The sequence below is a fragment of the Plecotus auritus genome (genome assembly GCF_963455305.1).
Source record: "Plecotus auritus genome assembly, chromosome: 9".
NCBI lineage: Eukaryota > Metazoa > Chordata > Mammalia > Chiroptera > Vespertilionidae > Plecotus > Plecotus auritus.
The window spans coordinates 45,249,878-45,276,898 of NC_137783.1; the positions used below are offsets into that span (position 1 = coordinate 45,249,878).

General features: G+C 54.2%; 1 protein-coding gene across 1 annotated transcript in view; it reads left to right on the forward strand.

Moving 5' to 3' along the window:
• The first annotated feature begins 6,167 nt into the window (after positions 1–6,167).
• The window catches only part of SLC29A3 (solute carrier family 29 member 3), a 43,499-nt gene continuing 22,645 nt past the window's right edge, over positions 6,168–27,021 (forward strand). The window contains exons 1-2 of the mRNA XM_080642038.1: positions 6,168–6,259; positions 9,674–9,972. Coding sequence (XP_080498164.1) covers position 6,259; positions 9,674–9,972 — 300 coding nt within the window. The 5' untranslated portion in view covers positions 6,168–6,258. The remainder of the gene's footprint in view (positions 6,260–9,673; positions 9,973–27,021) is intronic.

Below are 27,021 nucleotides of genomic sequence, written 5' to 3' on the forward strand. Positions count from 1 at the left end.
TGGGATGGGTCAGGCAAGTCCCCCAGGCCAGGCCTCAGGGCTTTGTCCATAGGCCAGGGGTCAAAATCATGAGCCTGCTGGGTCATGTGAAGAGAGAAGCAGCCACGTCAACAGTTCACAGGCAAGAAATGTGCCCTCTTGGCTGTTTCATGAAACATAAGGCTGCCTCAGCACGTTGCTCACTTCCCCCTTCCGTGAGCAGCACGGGTCTGTCCCTGAGTGAAGCAGGAGGATAAACATCCTGTTAAATGGCTTCCCACATTTCTCCTCAGTGCAATGGGGGAGCAGCAGGGAAAAGTGAGGACTGTGGCTAACTGGGAGCACACTGCGCACCGAAGGGCAAGGTCTGCACTCCGGGCTCAGTCTCGTGGCTGCCAGGCAGGAGTGAGGGCCCAGGCTGCTCCATCCTCCTGCTTAGAGAACTCAGAAGTCAGGATTGGAATGTATATGTGAAATCATTCCGTTGGTGATGGTTGGCTTCATTCTCGTTAAACACTGTGTAGGCCAAACAAGACCTTCCCAGTATGTGACCCACTGGGTGCGAGAGCTGGAAAAAGCTTTTGAAGGAGGGAGGTCAGGCTCAGAGCTGCCTGTTTCAGGGGTTCACTGGCTGTGACAGGTGCCTGAGGCCCTGGCCCTTCTCCAAGACTGCCAGGGAGCCTCCCTGGGCACTGTGTCCCCTGGGTTACATCAGAGGGACAGTAGCACGTGCCCCAGATCCCCTCCTGCCTCCCTCCATGGGATGGCGGCCTTGGCGGGTCCTCTTCCCAGAAGCCTCTCCTCTGTCTGATGAAACTCGGGGCAGGACTTGTCTGCCAAGCCCTCGGGTCCCAGCAATTCCCCTACTGCCAGGTGCCCAGGAACAGACGCCCCGTGCTCACACCAGTGAATGCCGTGATTACCCAAGGGATTACCTGGGCAGAGGCTGCCCCTTCTCAGGGGCTCCTCAGGGTCTATTGCTCAGACTTCGAGGATGGCAGAGGCAAGGATCCTTGGCCACCATCGAATCCATCTTCACCTGATGCCAGAATTCCCTCCACAGTGACCTAGACTCTGGCGTGTACAGTGTCTGTTTGAATACTTCCAGAGATGGGGAACTCACTACTTCCAACAGTAATGATAATAGCGGGCATTTACTGAGTGCTTACTTGTTTTCACGGTAGGGGCTGGTTTTAGAATCAATAGAAATAGGTCTACGTCTTCTACTCTCTGACAGCTTTTGAAATATTTGAAAGCAGCTCTCATGGTCTAGCCCGGCACCATTTCTCTTCCAGGGAAAGGCTCCCCGTTCTCACGTGGCACAGCTCAGTGTCCACGTGCCCTTTGTCTCCTCGGGTTCCTGGTAACCTGCCTCTGTATCTTCCACTCCCACAGGGGGATAATTATGACGCCCACGGCACAGAGTGTGGGAGGCACAACGCCACTGACATGTGGGAGGTGCTGAGCACTGAGGCCGCCCAGGAAATAGAACCTGACATCACTCCTGGTCCCAGCTCAGCGGCAGGTTTAAGGGGACAAGCTTTGGCTTTGAAGGAGGAATCTGGTTTGAACCCAGGTTCTGTCATCTGCTAACCATGTGATCCTGAGCAGATTGCTTAAACCCCTGGGGCCTCAGTCACACAACAAAATGAGGATGACATGCCTTTCTTTGTAGATTTACTATGAGAATGAAGTGAGATGGTAAGTGTCAACATTGAGAGTGGTATTAGTCCTTTTCCATGTCATCAGCATCAATAGCAGTTGCAGGTGTGTCGCTGAACTTTTACTGTCACCTCCCTTCTTTTTTTATTAATATATATTTCTTTATTGATTTCAGAGAGGAAGGGAGAAGGAGAGAGAGATAGAAACATCAATGATGAGGAGACTCATTGATCGGCTGCCTTCTGCACGCCCCCTACTGGGGATCGAGCCCACAACCCAGGCATATGCCCTTGGCCGGAATCGAACCTGGGACCCTTCAGTCAGCGGGCTGATGCTTTATCCACTGAGCCAAGCCGGCTAGGGCTGTCACCTCCCTTCTTACGAGCTTTATACATCTATTTACACAACCTGCGCCTGCTTATTAGGTGAAGATGAGAAGGAGTAGCTCTTTGCATCTGCAGGCCTGAGATCACAGAGCTCTTTCAAGTATATTGTGTCAGTGGCGCCTCATGTTTTTCCTTCTCATGTAGCCAGGAGGCCAGGGACTCTTGGTCCAGGGCTCCTGCCTCAGACCCACACATAGCCCAGCTGCAGCCCCACCTCCTGAACCCGCATCACCCATTATATTGACATACCCTAGGCCTTCCAGAAACACCTTCACACCATCCCCTCTTTGATCTCCAGAACCATCCCCCACTCCCACCCCCTGGCGATGGCAGCTCAGGGACTCTCCTCTGAGTTCATCTCATCCTCACTCATAGCTACAATGACCACCCAGAGCTGATAACGCCCCAACTTAGGCCTTCAGCCCCAGCCTCTCCCTGAGCTGTATATGCTTCCCAGACATCGCCCCCTGGTGCCTCAAACTCCACATTACAAGTCAGAACTCCTGACCTGCCCCCAAATTTTGGCTTTGCTAGCATTTCCTGTTCTAGTAGAAACCCCATCATCCATCCAGATGAGCAAACTGGGACCCCAGTCAGCATCCTTGCTCCTTCCACCTCGCTCTGCCCTGTCTCATATCCACTTTTCATTCTGTCTCCTCAACATCTCACATCAGCTCCTGGTCGCTCCTGGGTTCAGTCAGTCATTCAGCAACCACTCCCTCTGGGCCGGGCAGTGTGCAGGCCCTGAGGGAGCAGAGGTGAGCCTGGCGTGCCCTGCTCTCTGGAGCTGGTGCAGATGGTGAGCCAGGTTCGGTCTCAGCTTGACACAATCCCGGTTACAGTCGGCAAGACTTTGCCGCTCCGATGGTGGAGGAAGACAGTTATAACTGGGGAGAGAGAAACAGGGGCTGAGGGGCCAGATTTGGTGCTGTGAAATGAGGATTTCCTCTCTGGCAGCTTGTTTCTTCTGTCGAGTAGGAGGCAGGAGGCAAGGCCATCTTGGGATGGGGTGTGTTCAGGGGTGGAGGCGAGTCGAGGAAGAAGGTGGCAGCAGGTCTCATGGTGAGAGCGCAGGAGCTGAGATGTGTCGGGGACTGCTGGATCCTGGTCTCAGGTAGGTACCATGAGTTCACAGGGAACCGCTGGCCTGCTGGCACTTTCACCAGCGAGGTTCAATCGCTCAGGTGTGGGCGGGTCTGTTCGCCCAGGGTTGGCCAGCAGTGCCACCAAGAGACAAGGGACGTGGGAATTTAGGGTGTTGCTAAGATGTTACTAAAATGATGGGACCATGGGATCTAAGCAGGCTCAGGGATGCACGGAGGGGAGACAGAGGTCAAGGACCTCCAGGAGGTCGGGAACTTTCCCAGGGGAGCAGTTTAATACAGCAAGGAGAGGTGGTTAAAATCCGGGGTGGGGGGAGGGGTTGATTAGTGATGTGGAAGCAGAGAATTATGGGATCCACGTGCCCTGCTTGGGGGCCCAGTTTACCCTGGAAAGCAGGAAATGCAGCCAGCCCCACTGAGCCAGCCCAGCCTGTGGGCACAGCAATGACAGAGCATAGCCACAAGATGGCAGCATCGGCACACAAGCCTGCACCTGGAGGCCTCAGGCTGATGCTTTATCCACTGAGCTTTATCCATCCTGCTCTTCGGATTGCTTCATCGCCTACAGATCAGCAGACTTCAGGTGAGATAGGAACTCGTGTGACCCCCACAACCAACCACCTTGATGGAACCCTGACTGGGCTCTGGAGACAGAAAGCATTGATTTGAATCGTGGCTCTGCCACTTTCAAATTCAGCTCCTTATTACAATGTACTCCTTCCCTCACCCCCACAGCCTCCAACATTCCCTGGGAAGCTGAGCGTGGCCCAAGCTGCCTGCCTCATCTTGTCCCCAAGCTAGTACTGCCGCTGCCATCTAGATCCTGGAGGAGAAGGCGAGCCCACACTGGCCAAGAGACACCCCAGCGGATGCATTAGCAACCCGTTTCCTCCTAGTCTTTCTGTCTTAACAACAGAGGCCATCCTGAGTCCCTTCCAAGACCCAGTCCTAGCAACCGGCTAACTAACCCCAAGGGGCTGGCGCCTCTTCCATGTGAAGAAAGACACCCCCCTCACCTCTGTGCTCTAAAGGGGGCTCCTGATACCTCTGGTTCTCTCAGCAGGTGTCTTGAAACGGTCACTCCTTCACATGCACACGTGTTCTCCAAAAGTGAAGATTGAAATGACTGCATACCACTCAGGACTTTGCACAGAGAAAAGCAGTAATGTGACAAAGCAACAAAGCACCAAAGAGATGAAATCATGATTTGGGGGCTGGGCCAGGAACAGCCCTGGATCTGCTACCCTCACTGGACCCAAGGACTTTTGTCACCTCTGTTGTCCCTTCCCTCCTCAGCCTTACCACCTGGAAATGCAATCGGGACGTGGGAGTGTCCCAGTATCCTGGGGAGAGTAACAACCTTCTTGCAGGAAAGGAAACCATGGGGTCCCGGCTGCCCCCTGCCCTTTGCAGACCCCCAACCCACGTTGCCTGTAATCTGTAACCATTACTAGTATACCCATTCTTATTCCTCTTGCCCACTTCCCCATGTATTCTTTGCTCTCTCACCCCATATAAGCAGCTGGCTTATGAGGGGCTGCAGAGCAGATTTTTGTGGGTGACCTGCTGCTCTCCCATACTGCCGGCAGCATTGGAATAAACGCACATATATGATTCAGCCCTGTCTCTGCTTCATTGGCTCAAGTAGTGACAGGCAGCCTGGACCCATTGATTATCCAGTCACAACACTATCTACCTGGAGCCAGCACCAGGCCCCATAGGTTTCAGTGCTCAGAGCCACAAGGTTGCCCACACTTCAGACACCAGTCTCAAATATGGGGTACCCAGGGTACCCAAACTGAAACCAGACAACCGGTGGGTCTGGGCTACCTATTGGCTTCTTACTTGAGCCCATTAAGCAGAAACAGGGTTGAATCATATATGAGGGTTGATTCCAATAACACCGGTGCCTGGCCCACGTGGCTCAGTGGTTGAGCGTCGACCCCTATGAACCAGGAGGTCACGGTTCAATTCCTGGTCAGGGCACATGCCTGGGTTTAGGGCTCGATCCCTGAGTGAGCATGCAGGAGGCAGCCGATCAATGATTCTCTCTCATCATTGATGTTTCTATCTCTCTCTTCCTCTCTGAAATAAATAAAAATATTCTTTTAAAATATAATGCTGGCAGTATAGGAGAGCAGCAGGTTATCCAGGAAAATCTGCTCTGCAGTCCCCCCAAAAGCCAGCAGCTTATATTGGGTAGGACAAAGATTACATGGGGAAGCAGGTAAAATGAATAAGAATGGGTACAATGGTTACAGATCACAGGCAATGCAGGTGGGGCTCCGTTGTTGGGAAACAAGGTTGTTAATCTTTCTATGATGGACCACATTCCCAGGTTGACTCCCAGGTCCCAGGGGCATACAACTCCCAGTCAGGTTAGAATGTCCTTTCTTTAATCAGAACAAAACAATCACGCTTAACAGAGCATGCTTAATATTTCTTAAAACTATAGCTAGGCTACAAAGTTGGGAGTTCCCACAACCCCCACCCATCTTCTGTTTCAAAAATTTGCTAGAATGGCTTATAGAACTCAGGAAAACACGAGGCCCGCTTGGTCTGTGATTTAGACAGGAAGGTCTGGCGGCTCCTGGGAGGCCTGGTGGGGTGGGGTGGGGTGGACCTGAGGGCTGTCCCAGCTGCCCCCCTGCCTCAGTGTGACCATGATCAGGAAAATCTTCATGGCGCTGGCCTGGCACACAGGAGGCCTGGCACTGATAAAAAGCCGGGGGTCTGGGGCCAGCTCCAGGCTCTGGGGCAGGAGCGGGTCCCTGAGGTGGCGCCGGGTGGGGATCAGGGAGGAGTGGGGACTGCAATCAGAGGGGGTGCTCTGCGGGTCTGGAGGGAGGCGGAGTCTGGGAGCGGAGGGGCAAGGGGAGACGATGGGTCCGCTGCGGGTGGAGGAGGGACGCGCTACAGCGCCCGCGGGACAGTAGCCCTGCGCCCCGGTCCCCGCCTGTGAATGGGCGCGGGAGGGTGAAAGGATGGTTTGCAAACCGGGAAGCGCGGGCGGAGGGGCGGGGCGAAGCGGGGGCGGAGCCCGGCCTGGGGCCCAGAGAAGCCCCAAGTCGCAGTGGCCCTGGCGGCCCGGGAGGCAGCGGCGGCGGCGGCGGCAGCGCGGTGGCGACAGTAAGTGCGGGCCGGAGGTCGGGCGGGCCTGGCCCCCGACCAGCTCTTCAGGGTCCCGGTCGCCCCCCGGGCTCCCGCGCTCGGCGCCCGTCCCCACGGGCCGGGCCGGGCCGGAGGCTGCTCCACCGGAGCTCGGGACCCTCCCGACCCTCCCGCTGGCCGGGTCACGCCAAGGCCCCCTCCCCAGCGTCCCTGCGCCTCCGCCCGCTCTCCCCGCTGCTCCCACTCCTCTCACTGCCCTTCTCTCTGGGTCTATCTTCTTTCTTCTCCAGACTCTCCCCCTCCTCCTCCTCGTGCATTTCCTGACACTGGACCTCACCGTCTGGATGTGTGTGTTTTTTTGCGGGGGCGGTGGGGGGAGATGGACAACTCAGCCCCAAGTAAGGTGGTTGACTTGTTCAAACTGGGCAGCCTGAGCCTGGGCGTGTCCACAGCGCCGAGGCCAGTTCTCCCATGGCCTCTGGGTGGCGCCAGGTGTTTCCCAGCAATGCGTTCCCCGTAGGTTAGCTCACCAGCCCCGTCCCCACTTCACAGATGGGGAAAAGGGGGCACAGAGGGGAGACGGACTCAGCTAGAGTCAGAACCCTCCTCGCAACCAGCATCAGGTCCAGAGGGCGGTCTGCAGTGGCCCCAGGCCCCACAAGTGTCTGCTTCTTTGTACAGGGGCTGCCCCTTGTCAGGGTACCCAGAAGAGAGCAGGAGCTGGTGTGGCCAGCTCTTGTGGGTGCTGGAGAGACACGCCAGACAGCCAGCTCCTCCTTTTTCTTTTCAATCTAAAAGCCAGCCGCTCGCTTTTATAAACAGTAATGAGACTGCTCACTTCAGTGCCCTGGCCTGTGACCCGGGTTTGAGAAAATTCCCAGCTCTTCAGAAACTTGGTCAAGGCTGAATGGCCCTGGACAAATAGAAACCTGGAGCTGAGAAGGGGCCCTGGAGAGTGTGGGCCCAATAGCCCTGCACCCACCCTTGTAGCTGGAACATCTGGAAAGAACCACTTGCCCTTTGTCCACTGTCTTACATGAGCCGTAATTTTTGAGCACTAATTTAGAGAGTGAGTGTGTGGGTGTGTGTGGGTGTGTGTGCGCGGGCCAGCACTGTCTGGTTAGTTTGTTAGTGCTGCGTGCCCTGTGAATCAAGGCTGGGAAGAGGCTTCCGCTCAACCGGGAGAGTTTAAAATAGCCGTGCTGACTCGAATGCCGGTGTCCCGCAGGCAGCATCCTTCCTGCCTGCCTGCCTGCTCCCAGTACATGCAGCCTCAGGTGAGAATATCCTGGCCACACAGAAAACATTCATTCAGCAAACATTGAGGAAGGTGCCCGAACGCTCTGCTCACAGCTTGCTTGCTGGAGGCCTTCCTGGAAGAGGCCCCTCTGTCCATGGTACCTGGAGCCTGCAGACACTGGTTCACCTTGCCAAACAGCCTGATCTCAGGGCGGCCAAGGAGTCCCCGTGGGCCTCAGACTGCTTGGCTGTGTAGCCTCACTCTTGTCATTTGGTAGCTGTGTGGCCTTCAGCAAATTGCTTCACCTTTCTGAGCCTCATGCTTCATCTGTTAAAAGGGTCTTAGAGTAGTACCTACCTTATTATTAGGCTGTTGTCAGGTGCAAGTGCTAGACACAGACCTGAGCATGCATGAGTACTGGGTTTCACTTTAACTATTGGGAGTTCTTACTTGTTTGAACATGGGACAAATCAAGTGTGTCTAAGGCCTCATTCTTTGCGTCTGAAAAAAAAAAAGTTGACAATAATTGCTGTGCTACCTAATTCCGAGGAATGTTGTGAGGCTCTTAAAGTAACTGATAAGCCTCATGCCTATGCGACAGGGCATTCCCATCTCACCAGGGAAGAAAGGCCCCGTTCTGCCTGGCTTGATGCTCCGAGTTAAGGCTCAGCCTCCCAAGTGAGCCGAGGCTCATTCCGTTATTGATTTATTGGGGAGGGAGGAAGCTCCTGCACAGGGACTAGGGTGTCCCGTCCTCAGCGTTATAGAAGCATTTTCCATTTGTCAAGCTGCGGCCACATCCTAGGTGCTATATAGAGCATAGAATAGGCTTGCTACCTTGCAGTCAAATTCAGCAGCCAGCCAGCCAGGTGACAACCCCACGATGGCAGGAAACATGCTGATGTTTTGTCCCACAGCTGCCACCGTGGGCCAGGCTTTGCTAGCAGTTGTGGTTACATAGCCATTATAAAAAGGCGTAGGTTTTTGAAAACAAACAAACAAAACAAACACAAAAACAAACCTAGGTTTGCAGATGGGGATATTGAGGCTCAGAAACATGGTGACTTGCCCAAGGCCATGTAGGCAATAGTGGCTGCCAACCTAGAACCTTCCCTTTGCCTCTAGAGCTACCCAGATAGGGAGTGGCTGTCTCCCGGTGGGATGCGATGAGGAGAGGTGGGAGCCCAGGCAGGAGTTGCCAACCCAGGCTTGTTGGCTTACCTGGTCTGTGACATTCCACTTTTTGGACTTCTGTTTCCCCACAAATGAAGTGAGGGAGGGGACTCATAATGTCTCAAACTGGCTTCTCAAGGCAGCTCTAGACACCATGGGCTTAAAAAAAAAAGCTATTTAATTTGAATACCTTTATTTATACTTTTATTTAATTCATTTACATACTTCAAAATTCAAAAGACACAAAAGAGTATGAGGTGAAGTCCCCTCCTTCCCAGCGCCCATCCCTTCTCAGAGGCAACACGGTTGGAAATTACTTGGCATCTCTCCAGGCATGTGTGTGTACAGTCTCCTCTCCACCCACCCAGCCTTGCTGTTTTGCACAAATAGTAGCATATTCTACACACTCTCCTGCTCCTTTCTCTCATAAAGTTGAAAAGAGTTGAGAGAGCATTCTTTGCCCGCCAAGGGTCCTAATTCCTTTTTTACGGCTTCATAGAAACGTGAATACCTTGAGACCAGGTTTACCCTTCTGGATTGACTGCCACAGGCCCCACTATGCCACATTGCCTTACTCCCTGCCAGCCACACTCTTGTTTGCTACCTATGTTTCCCTGCATGGGGTGGGAGGTGACGCCTGGGGTCACTTACAGTTCTGACATCTTGTCTTTCATCCTGATCCTTAAACCTGAAGCCCTCTAACCATGCTTTGGTGACTCCATAGACCCCAGGGTGGGCATATGTTCAGCTTAGTAGGATGGGTGAGTCCCCAATTTTACCTTCTTTTTAAATTTTTTTTATTGATTTCAAAGAGGATGGGAGAGAGAGAGAAACATCAATAATGAGAAATAATCGCCCCCCACTGGGGATCAAACCCGCAACCTGGGCATGTGCCCTGACCAATAATTGAACGTGACCTGGTTCACAGGTCAACACCCAACCACTGAGCCACTCCAGCTGGGCACCCAGCTTTAGCTTCTGATCACCTGCCCTGTCTCTGTTTCTCTCTGTTTCAACAGTGGCCTTTGTGTCAGAGGATAATATCCATCAGAGTTCAAACTCCACCTATAGAACTGCAAGCAGCTCTCTCTGTTCCGACCAGGAAGCACTGTTTGAGAAGCTGCTGGACCGCTCACCACCCAGCCTGCCAAGGCCCGAGGACCACTTCAATGGTGCCTACATCATCTTCTTCAGCCTGGGCATTGGCGGCCTCCTGCCATGGAACTTCTTTGTCACTGCCAAGGACTACTGGATATTCAAACTCCACAACTGCTCCAGCCCAGCCCCAGGGGAGAAACCTGAGGACTCGGACATCCTGGTAAGGGCACGTTCCTCCTGGGAGGCGGGGGTGCACTCTGCCTGGATGGGGGGAAGGGCAGCTTTCCTTGGGTGCACCATACCAGGAAGGTTTGTGGCCTGCTGAGGATATACGAATTAGGAAGCCATGCGGAGTATAGTAGAAAGAATTCAATTCAATCTTCAGACATGCTTTGTGTTGTGTATGAGGCCTCCTGCTTCATGGGACAGGAGAAGATGCAAATGTATAAGACACAGTCCCAGTCTTCAGATTTCTTACTATTTAATTTGGGAAGAAGATGAAAATGATGATTCTCTGTAGTACAGTGTGGTAAACCCAAGAATCCAGAGCCCATGCCTACAGAGCTTTGAGAGGGTGGATCTGCATTAAGTTCAGTGTGAGTTATAGAAAACTCCAAAAGCATAGTGGCTAAACAAGATAGAAGATAATTTTTCTTTCATGTTCAAGTCTGGAGGGGCTAGCTCAACCCTGGTATGATGTTCCATGTTGTCAGGAACCTAGTTGTTTCACCATGTGTAGCTTCTTTTTTTTTTTTTTTTTAATATATTTTATTGATTTTGTACAGAGAGGAAAGGAGAGGAATAGAGAGCCAGAAACATCGATGAGAGAGAAACATCGATCAGCTGCCTCCTGCACACCCCCTCCTGGGGACGTGCCCGAAACCAAGGCACATGCCCTTCACAGGAATCAAACCCTGGACCCTTCAGTCCGCAGGGCGACGCTCTATCCACTGAGCCAAACCGGTTTTGGCCAACATGTGTAGCTTCTATGTTCAATATTACTTCACAGTCCAGGATGGCTGTTGGAATTCAGCCATTACATCAAATAGGAAGAAGAAAAGGAGAGGCATAAGGAAACTCCTGCAAGGAACACACTTGCTTTTGGTCACATTGCACTCATTGGTCAGAACTTGGTCATGTGACCTCATGAGCTGCAAAGAAGGCTGGGAAATGTAGTATTTCTCCCCCACCCCAGACCATGTGACCAGCTAAAATGGGTGGTTGTATAGTTATGGAAGACAGGGGGAAATGCAGACTCAAGGATAAGTAGTCTCATCACCAAGAGACAATGCTGTGCCCTAGCCAGTTTGGCTCAGTGGATAGAGTTTCAGTCTGGACTGAAGGATCCTGGGTTCAATTTCAGTCAAGGGAACACTCTCAGGTTGCAGGCTCGATCCCCAGTAGTGGGGGTGCAGGAGGCAGCCAATCAATGATTCTCTCTCATCACTGATGTTTCTATCTCTCCATCTCCCTTGATCTCTGAAATAAATAAAAATCTATTTAAAAAATAAAAAAGAGAGAATGCTGTGAATCAGAGCAAGTGGATTAGAAGAATGGGGAGGAGACATTCCAGGTGGAAGGAAAAAGCCTAGGCAGGATGGGAGAAAGGTCAGGCGTACACGAGGAGCAGTAAAGCATCTGATATTGCCGTAAGAGAGGAATAAGGCTTGAGGTCATTGCCTGGGCCTTGAATGTCAACACGAGGAGTCTAAATTCTGTTTGGCTAGCGGCTCACTTTGTGGGGTGACTTTTCCCTTGGGCAGGAGGGGTATTAAAGAAAAAATTATTCTGCCACTTGAGGCTTTACTCAAGACTATTGCAATAAGAGAGATCAGGCTCAGCACCCACTACTCAAGGACAAGTGGGGATTTATAGCTAAAGAGCGGAGTGAGGGGGTCAGTGGATGGAAAATTACTAAGAGGGGCCACCAAGGGTGGGAGCATTCTTGCTAAAAGCAGGGTAAGGACATATACACAAGCTATGGGATGAGGAACTTGATCAAATATCAAGGGGGATCAGATATCAAGGGCGGAGATTTTCAATAAATTGACTTAGCAGGATTCTTGCTAAGACTGGCTGGGCAGGCTTGGGGGTAGGTGTGGGGTGGGGGGCAAGGTGGAGGCCTAGTCAGGAATTGAGCTCAGAGGTTCGGTTAATCTTTGTCAAGAGCCTCAACTGATCTAGGTTGGTGTCTAGTTCATGGATGGGGAAGCGGGGGCCTCTGAAGGCATGCCAGGCTGGGGGTTGCTAGCCGCCCCTCTCCTCCAGGGGTGACCCAGGGGACAAGAAGAGGGTACCCTAGCAGACCTTAGTCATACCCCTCAACTGGCCCAGGAGGTGGCTCACCTCCCCTTCCTGAAAGTACCTTTGACCTTCCTGACCTAACCCCCGGGAACTATCCCCAGTTTTGTAGGACTGAATGGGACATGGTGACTGAGGTTTCCCTATTGTCTGTTTTGAGGATTCTGCCAGGGTTTCACATCAGAATCACCCAGGGAGCTTTCAAAAATTCCTAACCTGGGCCCCACCCCAGAAATTAGGATTGAATTAGGTCCCTTAATTCTGGCCCCGTGAGGGCCTGCTGCTGTTAACTGAGCAATTCATAGCTGCCTCCAGGGGGCAGAGCAGCGGCAGAGGTGTCGTGGGAGCATAGTGTGGTGGTTAGAGCCTCCTCCTCCAGGGTGTTCCTTGGGACAGACGTGCCTGGAGCTTGTTGGTGATGCAGAGTCTCAGGCCCCAGCCAGATCGGCTGAGCCAGGGGCTGCATGCTGACAGCCCCCGGGGGCTGGCAGGCACAGTAGGGTTGGAGAAGCACTCGCTAGGGCATGGCTTCTGGAAGCAGACCGCACTGGCTCCCGCTCCGCCTCAGGTAGCTCCGGCCTCCCTGTGCTGCCTCGTCTTCGTGGTATGGAACAGGAGAACGCTAGCAGCATTCTTGGGGTTGTTGTGAGGATTAAGTAAATTACTCTGTACACAAAGCACTTAGAACGGGGCTGGCACAGTGCTGCAAGGGCTGCGTAAACATTATTATCGTTATTATCATTCGGGGGATGCGGCCCTGGTGTATTTCCAGATGTCTGGCTTACCCGGGTGCTTTATGATCCACTTTTATTTACCAGTGACTCAAGCACCCAGCTTTCTGCTGGCCTCGGTAAATCACCCAGCCGCTTAGGCTTCCTCCAGAAGGTCCCAGTCTGGCTGGGCCGGCACCAGCCTAGGGTGGCCCCCAGAACCAGTTTACACATGTCCCTGTCCTGTCCCCGTCCCAGCCCCTGGGAGCAGGCTGCCCCAGAGCAGGAGAGGGTGTGCCGGCGGGCCTCTGGGAACCCGGCCCAGCCCCCGAATCATGGATGTGGCTGCACAGTAGATGTCTGCCTTGAACTGTTTTCGCTGCAAGGCGATCCCTTCCCAGCTGCAGGCACTTAGCATTCCAGGCCCTGCTATGATGCTTTATTGCCTCTTTCCAAGTGCTGGCAGGTGCAAATGTAGTACCTGCGGCTGCCCAGAGCTCCTGGCTCTTGGCATCAGAGATGAGAGACCTGTCACCCCTGGATTCATGGTCTGGGTTTGGGAAACAAGCATGCTGGGGCGTTTCTGCATTTTGTAGGCCATTTCTCTTTGCCTAATTCCCTATTCCTGCCGCCCACCTCCCCAATTCTTCCCTCCTCTCTTCCTGATTTCCCTGCGAGAGGCAGCTGGTCTGCTCTGTCACCTGAGGGCCACTTTAGGGAAGGAGGGGCCAGAGTCAAATGGGTCTGCCTCCCGCCGCCACCTGCAACTCAATTAGCTGTGGGTCTGGATGTTGTTGTTTTTCTGTACTTTCCTTTTAATATTTCCCAGGGATGGATACCATCGGCTGGTGAGTTTGACTCAGTAGCAATGTTTGCACAGGGCCCCTCCTCCCAAATTATGTCATTTTCAAGGTCACCTGCCATCCCAGGCTCATTTTCTGCTGCCGGGAACAGTTTGGGAAACGGTTTAGCAATTGTCCCTTTGTCTCTGTTCTCTGGGATAAGAACTTCAAATGAACCCACCACTGGCCCGTGGACCCAGAGAGCTAAAAAAAAATTAGAGCATAAATAAGGAAGAATTGACATGAAAAAATGGTGCAGGAAGCCAAGACAATCTCCATCTCTGAGCCCCAACTCGGTGCTCACTGTGCTGGCAGGGGTATTAAATGCAGTGTCTCTAATTAACTCCGTTTCTTTCAGACACAGAGTCAGAGCTCAGAGAGGTTTAGTAACCTGCCCCAGATCACACAGCCAGAAAGGGCTGTAGGGAGCTTCACGGAGAATTTAGGTGGAGAGATGATTACAAAGCTGGTCATGCTCAGAGAGTGGTACACAGGGGGCTGTCCTGGAGACCAGGCCCACCCCACACCCCGACTCTGCCAAACGCTCTTTCTCCGTATGGAGAGGCTGCCCTTGATCTGCCCTCCGTTACCGCCCGGGAAGCCCAGGTGCCTTGGCTCTACCCCTGGATTCTGAACCCAGTTTCCAAGCTGCCAGCATCCCTGATCCCTCCCACCACCGTTCCCACCCCCAGGTTCCCTGATCCTGGGGTCTCTGCCTTCCCCTTGGCCTCTCCCGCAGGCCTGTACGGCTGCCCCTGGACAGGGACCGTCAGCTGGAATGCCTCCTTTCTGCCCCAGAGAGGAGAGTGACGGCACCTTTTCCTGGTTTTCCCTGCCATGAGACCTCCACCACTAGGCCTCCATGGCTCCCCTCCCCCCCCCCCCAACACGTTCTTCCTGTGCACCTCCCTACCAGGGCTCCTCTTGGAGGGGCTGCCGGACATGGCCAGGTCGTGGGTGGGACCCACAGCCCCACTTGGTGTCGGCAGGGCCAGAGCCCAGGCTTGGCAATCTACTGCTGTCCCATTCACCTCAAGGCCAAAGGGGGCCCCAAAAGCCCAGTCCAGGGCAGGGGGCAGATGCCTCTCTTACTCCTGGGAGCCTCCACTGCTGCTACCCTCTGAGTTAGGGGCTCCCCTCTGGAACCCCAGAGCCCACAGTACTTCCCCTTTAGGTTCTCACCACACAACTCGTGGTGCTGAGCACTTACTGCGGGGTGCCATTGCTCTCCGAGCTTTGCCTGGATGATCTCATCTCACCCGCGGCACCCCTGTGAGGCAGGAAGTGTGATTATCCATGATGACAATACCTGTTTCACAATGAGGATGCCACCGCCACCAAACTGCTCGCTCTTTGGGGATCGTGAGTACAGCTCTCTGGCCATACTTCCCTATGGCCCTAGAACAGCTAGCACAGTGTGTGTGCGGCACACAGTAAACATTGGCTGTGCTAGTTATTCTATGACTGTGGAAGAAAGCCCCATCACCCCAATCCAAGATAAGGATGGCATGGCTCTGCAAAGCGTAGGGGGTCACAGTGGCCATCCCCAAAGGAGTTCTTACAATGGGGAAGGGACCCAGGTTGGCCTGGTGCAGCAGGTGGGGCTTACCTTCATTTGCAGCACCTGGGTGCTGGCCCAACCCCTCAGCCCCTCAAAGAAGCAAGATAGCATGACTAGGAAGCCCTTCTTACGACTAAGAACAGACATTCCAATTCGGGGAGGAGGGGTTGAAAAAAAACCAGGATGAACTAGTTTGGAGAAGAGGAAACCGGAGGACAGATTATCAGAGGTCTTGACAATGACCTGCTGCCTACAAAGCCCCTGCCATGCAGCCCATGCCCACCCCACTGGACCTGCCGTCTTAACTGCAGGATGAGCTGGTGTGTTAGGTGTGGTCTTCCCCGATTTCTAGATGGAGAAACTGGGACTCACAGATTTTAGGCCACCAACCCAAGGTCATTTGCTAGCAAGCGGTACCCAGCATGCTCTCTGGCTTCTTCCTCCACTTTGATGGTTTCAGCTCTGGCTGCACACTAAGATCACCTGGGAGCTTTGAAAGCCTCCCTGCCTCCACCACCCACCAGTTCTGCTGCAGTCTACGGAGGGGCGTGAGCATTTTAAGACTTTCCAGTGTGGCTAACATGCAGCCACAGGTTCAGGTGAAAGGTTACAGCTGTTCTCTGCCTCCACCAGAGCACCCACTGAACCGGTGTAGGCTGCTTCCGAGAGACCTAGGTGAGCCCTCGGGAGAGCCTCCCGCAGCGCCAGTTGCCTAAGCTGGCAGGGGCAGGAGTGTTTCCTCCTCGGAGAATGAGAGCAGTCTCCCTGCTGGAAGGTCAAGGAACGGCTTTCCTGGGCCTAGTCTACTTCAGAGAGTACGGGCTCCTCACTGGGACCCTTACAAACGTAAGTGAATCGAGGCTCGATGTCCCTCCCTCTGGGTCAGTGGTCCCTTTGATGGCCGCTGGGGGCTCCAGAGCCACTCCCTCTCCCTCCTTGTTCACCAGACTCCCGGAAAAGGAGCAGAAGGGCCGACTGGGCCCGGAGGTGCATGTCCTGGCACCTGGGGTGACACAAGCAAGAAAAGTGAAGCCATAGGAACAGGAGAGGAGAACCCTCTGGAGAGGCGTCCTGGCCCCTGCTCCTCTGAGCTGCTGCCGCCCAGGACCGGCCGGTGCCTCTCTGTGCTGGATCTGGTGGGGGACTGGGACCTGCTCCAGGAGTTTAGGAGTGATGGGTAATTTACTTTTGAAAAGCTCCGTACCTGGGAGAAAGCTGGGTCTGTCTGTCTCGCGGGACCACAGAGTAGCTGGGAGGAGCCCGGGTGGTGACAGAAGGACTTCTTTTGGCTCCCGTCCGAGCAGTGTCCTCGCCACTGTGTGGCTTGGGGCCGGGCTCTGTGGCCCCTGGGCCTCTTGCACAGACGTCCCCTGGCGCACTTGCAGAGCTCCAGTCGCTGGGAGGGAGGTTCTGATACTTATTGCTCCTCTCCTATGAGGTAGCTGCTGGATGAGGACTGTGCAGAGTCCTAATAACTTTCACTGCCTTACCATGTGCCGGCCACTGTGCTAAGGGTTCTTGTTCTTTCTTTAATTCCACAGAATGTGTTAAGCAGCCCACTGTGTGTCAGAGGCTTTATTTTAAATACTAGAGGTCCGGTGCATGAAACGCGTGCACTGGGGCGGGGGGAGGTCCCTCAGCCCGGTCTGTGCCCTCTCGAAGTCCGGGACTCCTTGCTTCTTACCGCCCACCTGCTTGCTGCTCCTTAACGCTTGGCTTGCTGCTCCTTAGTGCTGCTGCAGACACTGGAGAGGCTCCTGCCACCACTGCTGTGCTCACCAGCCATGCGCCCGGCTTCTGGCTGAGCAGCGCTCCCCCGTGGAAGCGCATTGACCACAGGGGGCAGTTCCTGCATTGAGTGTCTACCCCTGGTGATCAGTGCGCATCATAGCGACCAGTCATTCTGGTCGTTCCACTGTAACCATCGCTTAGGCTTTTATTATATAGACTAGTGGCCCGGTGCACGAAATTCGTGCACATTAAGGGGATTAATTAGAGGAAACAATTTAATATTGCTATTTGCCCTTTCTCTATGATAGAAGTGTCAGAGATGAAAGAAAATGAGTAAAATGTATATGAAAACCTTCCTCCTGTCAGAGTCTGGGCACACCATGGGACCCAAAGTCAAGTCCCTGCCCACCCACATGCACCTCAAAATCTTGTGAGACCCAGACCTGGCCGCCCCCCCACCCCCACCCCGCTCATTGGGATAGATCCAGACCTGGCTAGCCCCACCCTTGTCAAGCCCCGCCAGACAGGGAACGTAGCCTCAGGTCCCCTGGCCCGGTGCCAGGACGTGGGGCATGGCCTGAGGTCCCCCAGCCCAGACCGAGGTGGGGGAGCGTGCCTTGAGGTCCCCCGTCAAACCCCACCAGGTGTGGGACATGGCCTGAGATCCCCTGTCAAGCCCCACTGGGTGGGGGGCATGGCCTGAGGTCCCCCGTCAAGCCCTGCCAGGTTGGGGGGGGGGCGCAGCCTCAGGTTCCCCAGCCCTGCACCGGGAGTGGGGAATAGCCTCAGGTCCCCTGTCAAGCCCCATCAGCAGGGGGTTGCAGCCTCAGGTCCCCCCTGGGCGGGGACATGGCCTGAGTTCCCCTGACCCAGCCTTGGGGGTGCACCTTGAGGTCCCCTGTCAAGCCCCACTAGGCAGGGGGGCGCAGCCTCAGGTCCCCTGGCTCGGTGCTGGGGCAGGAGATGCGGCCTGAAGTCCCCTGTCAAGCCCCACCTGGTGGGGGGCGTGGCCTGAGGTCCCCTGGCCTGGCGCTGGGGCCAGGGGAGCAGCCTGAGGTCCCCTAGCCCAGCACTAGGACGGGAAGTGCACCTTGAGGTCCCCTATCAAGCCCTGTCAGGTGTGGAAGGTGGCCTGAGATCCCCTGTCAAGCCCCATGGGGGAGGGGAAGGGCGTAGCCTCAGGTCTCTGCTGATTGCTTGTTAAGGCTCCTTATGGGAACTTGGCCTCAGCTGTGGGTGCAGCCATCTTTGTGACAGAGTGATGGTTAATTAGCATATTCCCTCTTTATTAGATAGGATATTTTTATTGATTTCAGAGAGGAAGGGAGAGGGAGAGAAACATCAAAGATGAGAGAGAATCATTCATCAGCTGCCTCCTGCACACCTCCAACTGGGGATCAAGCCTACAACCTGGGCATGTGCTTTGACGGGGATCGAACCATGACCTCCTGGTTCATAGGTCAACGCTCAACCACTGAGCTACACCGGCTGGGCCAGAGGCTTTATTTTTATAATCTCTTTTGGTCCTTATTAAGCCCCAAGTTCAGTTATTATTTTACCCATTTTACAGAGCAGGAAACCAAGGCTCAAAAAATGGAAGCGATTTGTCCCAGACACAAAGCAAGTGACAACAGGGACTCACACCGGGCCACCTGCACCCACGTTGTCCATTCTCTGGACCCTGTGCTCCATGTCACAGTGTTCATATATTTTCAGACTTCTTTTGACCACAATGCACCTATTCCCTCGATGAAATGTGCAGGCCCTACATGTCCATAATGGAAACAACAGCTTCATGAAACGGCATCTACACTTTGAAAAAAACTCTGATTGTAGATTTCAAGGAGGAGCAAGTGATCATCTGTGCCAATCTTATACTAGTAAGTGGCTTGTAAGCCATCCAGGTTGAGGGTGGAGAGTCTGCCTTTGGATTTAACCTTGTGTAGGTCCTTGTGGCCTTGGGAACAGCGCCATGGGGGGAGACGCAGAAGCTGGACCCCTGGCTGTGAGAGAGAGAATGGGGGAGGGGACTTTAGAGACAGCAAACCTGGAGAACTGTCTCTAGGAGTTTTGCTTTTAAAACTCTCTCATTCTAGAAATGAGGCGGGAATTATAGGGAAAGTGTGGTCAGGAATGGGCACCAATTTTCTGGTTTTGTTTGTTAATAGAAGAGAAGTAGCAGCCAATTTGTGTGTTCATGTGAGTGGTCCAGTAGGGAGGGAGAAACAGGTGCTGAGGGAGAGGAGGACGCACAGCTGAGGGAGGTCCCTGAGCAGACAGAGGGCCTGGGCCCAGGTACACAGTGCAGGGGTCCCAGCAAAGCATGTGGACAGTGCATCTTTAGGAACAGGAGAGGAGGCAGCCAAAGATGAAATGAAGTCCCATTCTGGTCCTGACCTGTTAAGTGAATTTCATGTCCTAGTGGGTAGCAATCTACAATTTGAAAAATCCAGCTCTACCTGTTTGCCTCTAACCTCACAGCCATGAGGATATATTTTGCCCTCATCCACTGAGCCATGAAGGCAAGAATGGGGGCTGCAGCCCAGGGGCATCCAAATTGGCATTGGATTTCCTGGGGCATTTGGCAAATACCCAGAGTCCTGGACCCCTCCCTGCTGCCTCCTTCTCCCCAGGTGGGCCTGGGCACTGGCTGGCTGGCAGAAGGGCAGGTATCTGGGAGCCACTTCCTCAGTGCCACTTGCTGTTCCGTGAGAAGCACGCACTATTCTGGATGTGGGTGGATCATGACGCTCCGCGTGTCACTCCAGAAAGAGGCACAGACTGCATTAGGCAAGCCGCTTCTGAAGAGCAGAGTTCCAAAGAACGGTGCTGAGTGAAGCACCCTCCTCCCCATGAAAACATGCTAAAGCAGGATTTTGCTTGAGCCCTGTTGTCCCAGAAAAGGAGATGCAGGTTGGTCTAGGGAATGGGGCTCTAGGCTTCCTGCACAGGGTGTGGGTGAGTGGCTGCCAGGTGGGGAGGGCGGCCCCTCCCCGCAGCCATCCAGTGGCTTAGGCAAGTTTGGATGGCAGCTCTAAATCATTTTTAAAAATTAGAACAAAAAATGAGTGATTTCTTTTTTTTTAATTCCCTTGTCCACCCTCTGATTCTAAATGCAGACCCAGCCAGCATGCCATTCCCAATAAATATACCTGTGATGGCTTTTTCTTCTGTTTTTAGCTCTCGCTGCGTCCTGCAGAGGGAGAGAAAAAACCCGACTTGAAGCGCTGTCACTCATGTCGTTGGTGGCCTCAGACTTCTCAAATTCTCTTTTTATTTTCTCCCTGTGTGCTCATGGCCCGGTCTCCCCACCTGTGCCTGGCTCCCTGGCCCTCCTGGGCTATCGATCGCTCCCCCTCTGACTTCGATTTTATTTCCTCCCACACTCGTCCTTAGAATCCAGAGGCGATTTCCTGGACAAATTAGAACATGGCCTGGGCCTTAAGTGCTCAAGTGTCTCCTTAACGTGATTGATCATTGCGACTACCCAGAGAGCAGAACCAAATTGGAGTCTGTGGCGGGCGCCTTCGTCACAGGGATCATTGTCTGAGAGGGGTCTGAGGGGACCCTTGCTGGCCTCTTGGGGGTGCTCTGTGCATGTGTGTATTTGTGGTGTGTGTGTGTGTGTGTGTGTGTGTGTATATGTGTGTGTGTGTGCGTGCACCCAAGGCCTGTGTGTGTGTGTGTGTGTGTGTGTGTGTGTGTGTGTGTATGCGTGTATGCGTGCACCCAAGACCTGTAGCAGCCAAGTGGTTTCGTGGATTTCGACCCATGTGGACCTCCAAAGACAAACAGCCTCCCCAGATGGGAGAAGTGATGTTTGTGAGGAAGTGTCACTCTGTCTACTAAGGACCCGTTTTTTTGGTGGTTCTCCTGGGTTTCTTTCTGCAGAGAGCAGCCGGAGCATCCCCAGACCACCTCCTCTTTCCCACATGCCACAGAGCATGGTCCCTATCCCCCCATGGTCAGCCTTGGGACACTGACTCATGGCAACCACTGGGAGCTGCAAAAGCTGCCCCAGGCAGGCACGGGCTGTGGGTAGGTGGGGAGTTTCCTGGAAGGCCACTTCCTGCTTGCCCTGCCACATGGTCAGGCTGCAGAGGAGGAAGGACAGGCTGCCCAAGCATCAGCAGGGACCAGGCCTCAAAGCAGCTCTCGCCCCTCAGAGGTTGGGATCCCTGTGTGTGGTTTCCAGGGCTCCCTCTGTCTCTGACCCTTCCCTGGGTCTGTTTCTGAGCCACTTCTCTTGTCTGCTAAGGTTCCAGCTGTGGGTGTGCAGGGGGAACAAAAGGGATAAAAGTCGGAGGCCAGCCTGGCCCTTGTTGGGAGCCTGGCAAAGGGCTGACAGAGGAAGGGGGGACAGAAATGATGTTTCACTCTTCCGAGCTCACCCTGCGTGGAGAAGGATCTGGGGTTCAGGAGAGCTGGGCTGCTTCTGACTTGGTTTCAAATTTGCTGGGTGACTTGGGTTTCCATTTCCTTATTTAAGAAACTAGACCCAGGTGGCGCACTTTTTCTGCAAAGGGCCAGGTGGTAAATATTTTAGGCTTGTGGGCCACAGGATCTCTCGCAGCGACTTGATTCTGCCCTTGTGGAGTGAAAGCCGCCACAGACAAGTCACAGAGCTGCAGCGTTGGCCCCGGGGCAGCGGCTGCTGATCCCTGGACTCCAGGCTCCCGGCGGTTCTGCCCTAGTGCTCTGAGATCTGTGATAGGTACCTGCCCTGCTTATTTCTCTTCCTGACACTTGCCCCTGCCTGCCACATTATATGTTTACTTGTTTATGCATTTGCCGCCTGTCTCCTTGGCCAGAACATCAGTTCCATGCAAGTGGAAACATGGACTACACCCCCTGTGCCTGGAATACCGACTGAGCTCAATGAGTACGTGCAGAATGATGGCTTAACTCTAAGTGCTTGTGGAGGGCCCATCACATCGGTGCGGGGCTGGGGGGACAGAGGGCACAGGAGGAAGAACCTCTTCCCAGGATTATACGCCACTGTGGTCCCGCAGTTAGGGGTTTGGGATCTCATCGTGGGTCATTATTTGCCCGGCATGCACTGGAGCAGACTCCTGTCCCTGCTCAGTCAACGGCACTCCCTACTTACTCCAAGGTGGTCAAGCCTGAAAGTGAGGGTTACCCTTTACTTCTCTGTCCTTCTATCCCACATTCAATTCGTTAGCAAGTCCTGTCAATTCTCCCCCTGAAATGGCTCAAGTCCGTCCAACTCTCCCCTCCATGGCCATTGTCCTGGCTGCAGCCTCCCTGGCCACAGGCTCCCGGCACCCCCTCCAATCATTTTCCATGGAGGCTGCAGGAGTGGTCTTTTAAAGACATAAAATAGTGTGGCCATGCACAGTGATGGGTAGGGCACAAGCTCTGGGGACAGAGGACTGAATTTGAGCTGTGCGACTTTGAGCAAGTGCCTGACTTCTCCAGAGCCTCAGTTTCCTCATCAGCAACACAAATCTTCCCTCCAAGGGGTGCTGTGAGCATCGATGGTGTGAATATGTGAAAAGCATTCAGAACAGCAGAGTGGCGGGGCGGGGAGGCTCAGCGAATGTGTGCTGGCACCACACTTCTCAACTGTTTAGGATCCTGCTCTGGCTCCCACCCCAGCCTGGACATCTTGGCCCCGCCTGTGCCTGGTCCCCGCCCCCATTCTCTCCCTCACTCTTGTATTCTGAGAGCACCTGGTTTCCCAGTTGCCTGAACTCACCAAGCTCATTCTTGCCTCAGGCCAGTATGCTGTTCCCTCTTCCAGAATGTTCTTCCCTTCACCCCTCACACAGCTTATCCTTGGGTCTCTGTTCAGACATTACCTCCTCTCACTACCCCTACCAACATCAGGCCCCTGTTAGGCTATATTTTAGCCATTATTTGGTTTTTCTTGTTATTGCATTTGTTATAATAGATGCAGTCTTTCCCCCTTCCCCTAATTTGCTGTTTCTTTTCTTTTTTCTTTTTATCCTCCGTCAGGAGGACACCATGGCATCCTCAGCCTCTAGCACCGGTTGGGCAAACATAGGTTCTTAGCCGTGATTTGTTGAGTAAGTGGCTCTAGAGCAGTGGTTCTCAACCTTTCTGATGCCGCGACCCTTTAATACAGTTCCTCATGTTGTGGTTACCCCCAACCATAAAATTATTTTCGTTGCTATTTCATAACTGTAATTTTGCTACTGTTATGAATCGTAACGTAAATATCTGTGTTTTCCAATTGTCTTAGGTGACCCTGCTAGCGGTTCTCAACCTGTGGGTCGTGAACCGCTGTGGGTTGAGAACCGCTGCTGTAGAGCCTAAGACCATTGGAAAACACAGATATTTACATTACGATTCATAACAGTAGCAAAATTACAGTTATGAAGTAGCAACGAAAATAATTTTATGGTTGGGGGTCACCACAACATGAGGAACTGTATTAAAGGGTCATGGCATTAGAAAGGTTGAGAACCATTGCTACAGGCGTCCTCAAACTACGGCCTGCAGGCCACATGCGGCCCGCCCAGGACATTTATCCGGCCCGCCGGATGCCGCTGCCTGTCCTGCTTAGCAGCCGACTCGTCCCAGGCCCGCAGTGCGCATAGGAATTTGTTCATAGTTTTTTTTTATAGTCTGGCCCTCCAATGGTCTGACGGACAGTGAACTGGCCCCTTGTTTAAAAAGTTTGAGGACCCCTGCTCTAGAAGATCAACTGCCTTGAACATTTATGAGTGAATGAATGAGTGGATAAATGCATAGCCAGTGCCACCTGCTTCTCCCCCTCCGTTCATTCCACCCACTCAGACCGGTGGACCCCTCTGTGCCCCACACTGGCCAGAGGCCTCCATAACTGCCTGGTACCCTCTGAAGCAAACACCTCTCTTCTGCCTGCTCTCTGAGACCATCCGTTATCGCCCCTCCCCACTTCCCTCACCTCCACCTGCCCTATCACTTAACCAAACTGGAGCCCCGCAGGCATCCTTGTCCCTGGAAAAGGTTCGAGAGAGAGGACAGAACACTGAGGAGCTCCAGGGTGGGGCTTATGGAGGCGCAGGTGTTGTGGCTGGGCCCTGCGAGGCCAACAAGGACAGGACAGCTGGGCTGGGCTTGGAGTTGAGAGGCAGAGGGTGGCCGGCCCAGGGAGGAGCTTAAGCAAAAGCGTGGGGCGGGGGAGTGGGAACCTGGTGGGATGGCTAATACCCAGGTGGGCAGGTAAGAGTGGGGGGGTTGGGGGGGACATAAGCCGCAGGTGATGGGGGTGTGGTCCTGCATGATTGCCCTGAGTGAGGCTGAAGGGGCAACCAAAGGAACTGGAAGAGGGGCACTGAGGAAAGGGGGGTGACCATGGGACCTCGGGAGAGGGTGCTCGGGTTCTTAAAGGCTTTGGACTTAGGAGCTTGGAGCTTGGGCTCCGCAGGCCACAGGCGGGATAGCTGGCAGGAGGTGAAACTTGCTCGGAGGCAGGGACTGACCCATCCATGGGGGTCTTCAGAGCCAGGGGAGGGAGCTTCCCAGGCAGGACTGTAGCACAGGGATGGAGAAACTAAGGACACCCCTCTGGTGGCAGAGAGAGCAGAGGTGGATGGGGCTACGGGGAGGGGCGAGGGGCTGGCCTGTGAGTCCAAGTGGGGAGCATCCCTGTGGCTGGCGTAAAAGGGCCTCACGACGCCCTGTCTAGAACAGCAGGAATTTCGTTCTCACAGTTTTAGAGGATAGAAGTCTAAATTCAAGGGCCCCGTCCCCCTGCAAAGACTCTCCGTTGTGGGTGGGCTGCAGAGAGGACCCTTGGAGGAGTCTTTCCCCAGAGCAGCCTAGGGGCGGGGGGTGGGAGGCGGGGGGGTAAGTCGTGAGTAGCATGGATGTGCACTGCCTTTTTAGGGGGACTGGAGTGAAGGGGAGGAGGGGCCTGGTGGCTAGAGACAGCAAAGTCAGGGAGGGTTTTTCCTTAGTCCCAGGGAGACCTGAGGGAGCCTTTCAGCCAGAAAAGGAGGAAGGCCCAGCAGTGAGGGGGAGAAAATGCAGGGAAGGAAGGTGAGGGTTCCTGGTGCGAGTCTCTAAGAAGGCGTTTTAGGCTGTTGGCCGGCACCTTCTTGCAGAGAGGAGAGGAGGTATACCCCAGAAATCCTTACACAGACGGAGGCGCATTCCAGAAAACCTGGGAACGCTGCTTGTCCTCTGGCGAGGATTCCCGAGGAGATAGGAAAAGGGATTGCAGCTGGGGAGGGCCTCCCAGCCATTACAGAGCAAGATTGATAGTCACCCCCTCCTCCCCCGGAGCCCAGGCCTGGAGGTGGCCCGAGAGGCCAACATCAGAGGGCTGATGGGGGCCACAGCCTTAGAGTGGCTGGGTCTCTGGCCAGCATCTTTCCAGGGCTTACCTGTCTCATTCTGACCCCAGCTTTGGTCTGCCCTGGCCACTCCCTCACACCTTGGTTGATGTGGATTCCTGTCTCCCTCTCTTGTCTGGCCCTTGGAACAGGCACTGCCCCTTCTTCCCTGCCCAGCCAGTCCTCTTAGCACCCAGGCCCCGGGGCACACACCATTAGCTTCCCCGGGCCAGTGCCCCATATGGGGCCTTGGAACGTGCAGATAGGATGTCACCCGCACCCCTTGTGGGGACACCTGCCCTCTGCTCACTTCTTGGCCTACCCAGGAATGGCTTCAGCTTCCCCTGCAGCATCCCAGGCCACAACTTCGCAATGGCCAGCTATTCTAGGCCCAGCCTGCTCGCTGCTACTAATTTCATGCCCCTGTGATCCAGGTAACGCTTTGCTGCCTCGAGCTACCACCCCCAGGCTTGAATCGCTTTTTCTCGCCCCGCCCCGCAGGAGCCCAGCTGACTCTGCCGGCTCGCTCTTGAGGTGGGGGTTGCACAAAGCTGCCTCTGGAAGCCCTGCGCCAAGTTAGCCTGCCGCAGCTCATGACTAATTTGCTGCACTTATTTCAAAGTGCCCAAATGGCATTCAAGGGGGAGGAAGCTTAACCAGGGCCTGCCAGAGATAAACGGGCTCATTTCAGGGCCTCCCTGCCCGAAGAAACCTCTTTACCTGGACTCTGAGCCCAGAATTAAATTCTTACAGAAGAGACGCTTAGCATGGAGCCTCTCAGCGTGCAGTGGAGAGGAAACGTTCCCGCTCATAAAGTGGGCCTCACATCTGGCCAGCTGGCTCCGTGGACTTTTAAATTGTGTTTGAAGAGCCTCTCTCCCCTTTCCTGGTGTTCACAGACTGGGCCAGAGTGGAACCAATGAAAATGAGTTTCCTCCACTCCATTGCAAGGGATCAAGTGCCCTGTGCCCAGGCACAAGTGGCTCCTCCCTGCTGAGCTGGTACCTGGGGGGCCTCTCGGACCAGGCCCCACTGGGCCAGGGTCTGTCCATAGGCTGGTTTTTAAAATATATAGAGAGGAAGGTACAGGGAGAAAGAGAGATAGAAACATCAATGATGAGAGAGAACCATTGATCGGCTGCCTCCTGCATGCCCCACACCGGATCGAGCCCAAAACCCAGGCATGTGCCCTGACTGGGAATCAACCTGTGACCCCCTGGTTCATAGGTGGAGGCTCAACCACTGAGCCACAGGCTGGGTTTTGAGCCCCACCCCCACCCTGCGGGCAGTGGGGCTTTGCTGGGTTTGCACAGCGAGGGGAGAGGCTGGAAGCCTGCCCGGTGCTTCCCAGCTATAATATCCTCTTTAACACGGTCTGTGCTTATCAGCGGACCGTGTCCATCCATTTTGGTGGCTGACAGAAGTGAGCGCTTTTCTCGTAGTCTTTTTCTTTTTAACACCACTCAGATCCAGGGCCTGTGGAAATGCCCAGGAGAATGGACAGTGGGTTTTAAGAGAAGAAAGAGTTAACAGACAGGGGAGGGAAACCCCATCATTTGCTGGCTTGGGCAGGTCCCCTGCACTTACTGGCTGGGCAGAGGGAAGGGGCCACTCTGATGGAACCTTCAGGCTGGTCCCTGCTCGCTGCAGGGAAGGCACGTGGACTGGTAGTCCTGGCCACTGGTCATCCCAGGGACATCCTGCAATACCAGGGACAGTGTTTGGGCTTGTGTGCCTCTGAGGCTGGCAGTCTCAGCTAGGGCGGTTTGTGGAGTAATAAGTACCTCCCTTCTCATCTCCCCCTCCCCTTGTCCTGCA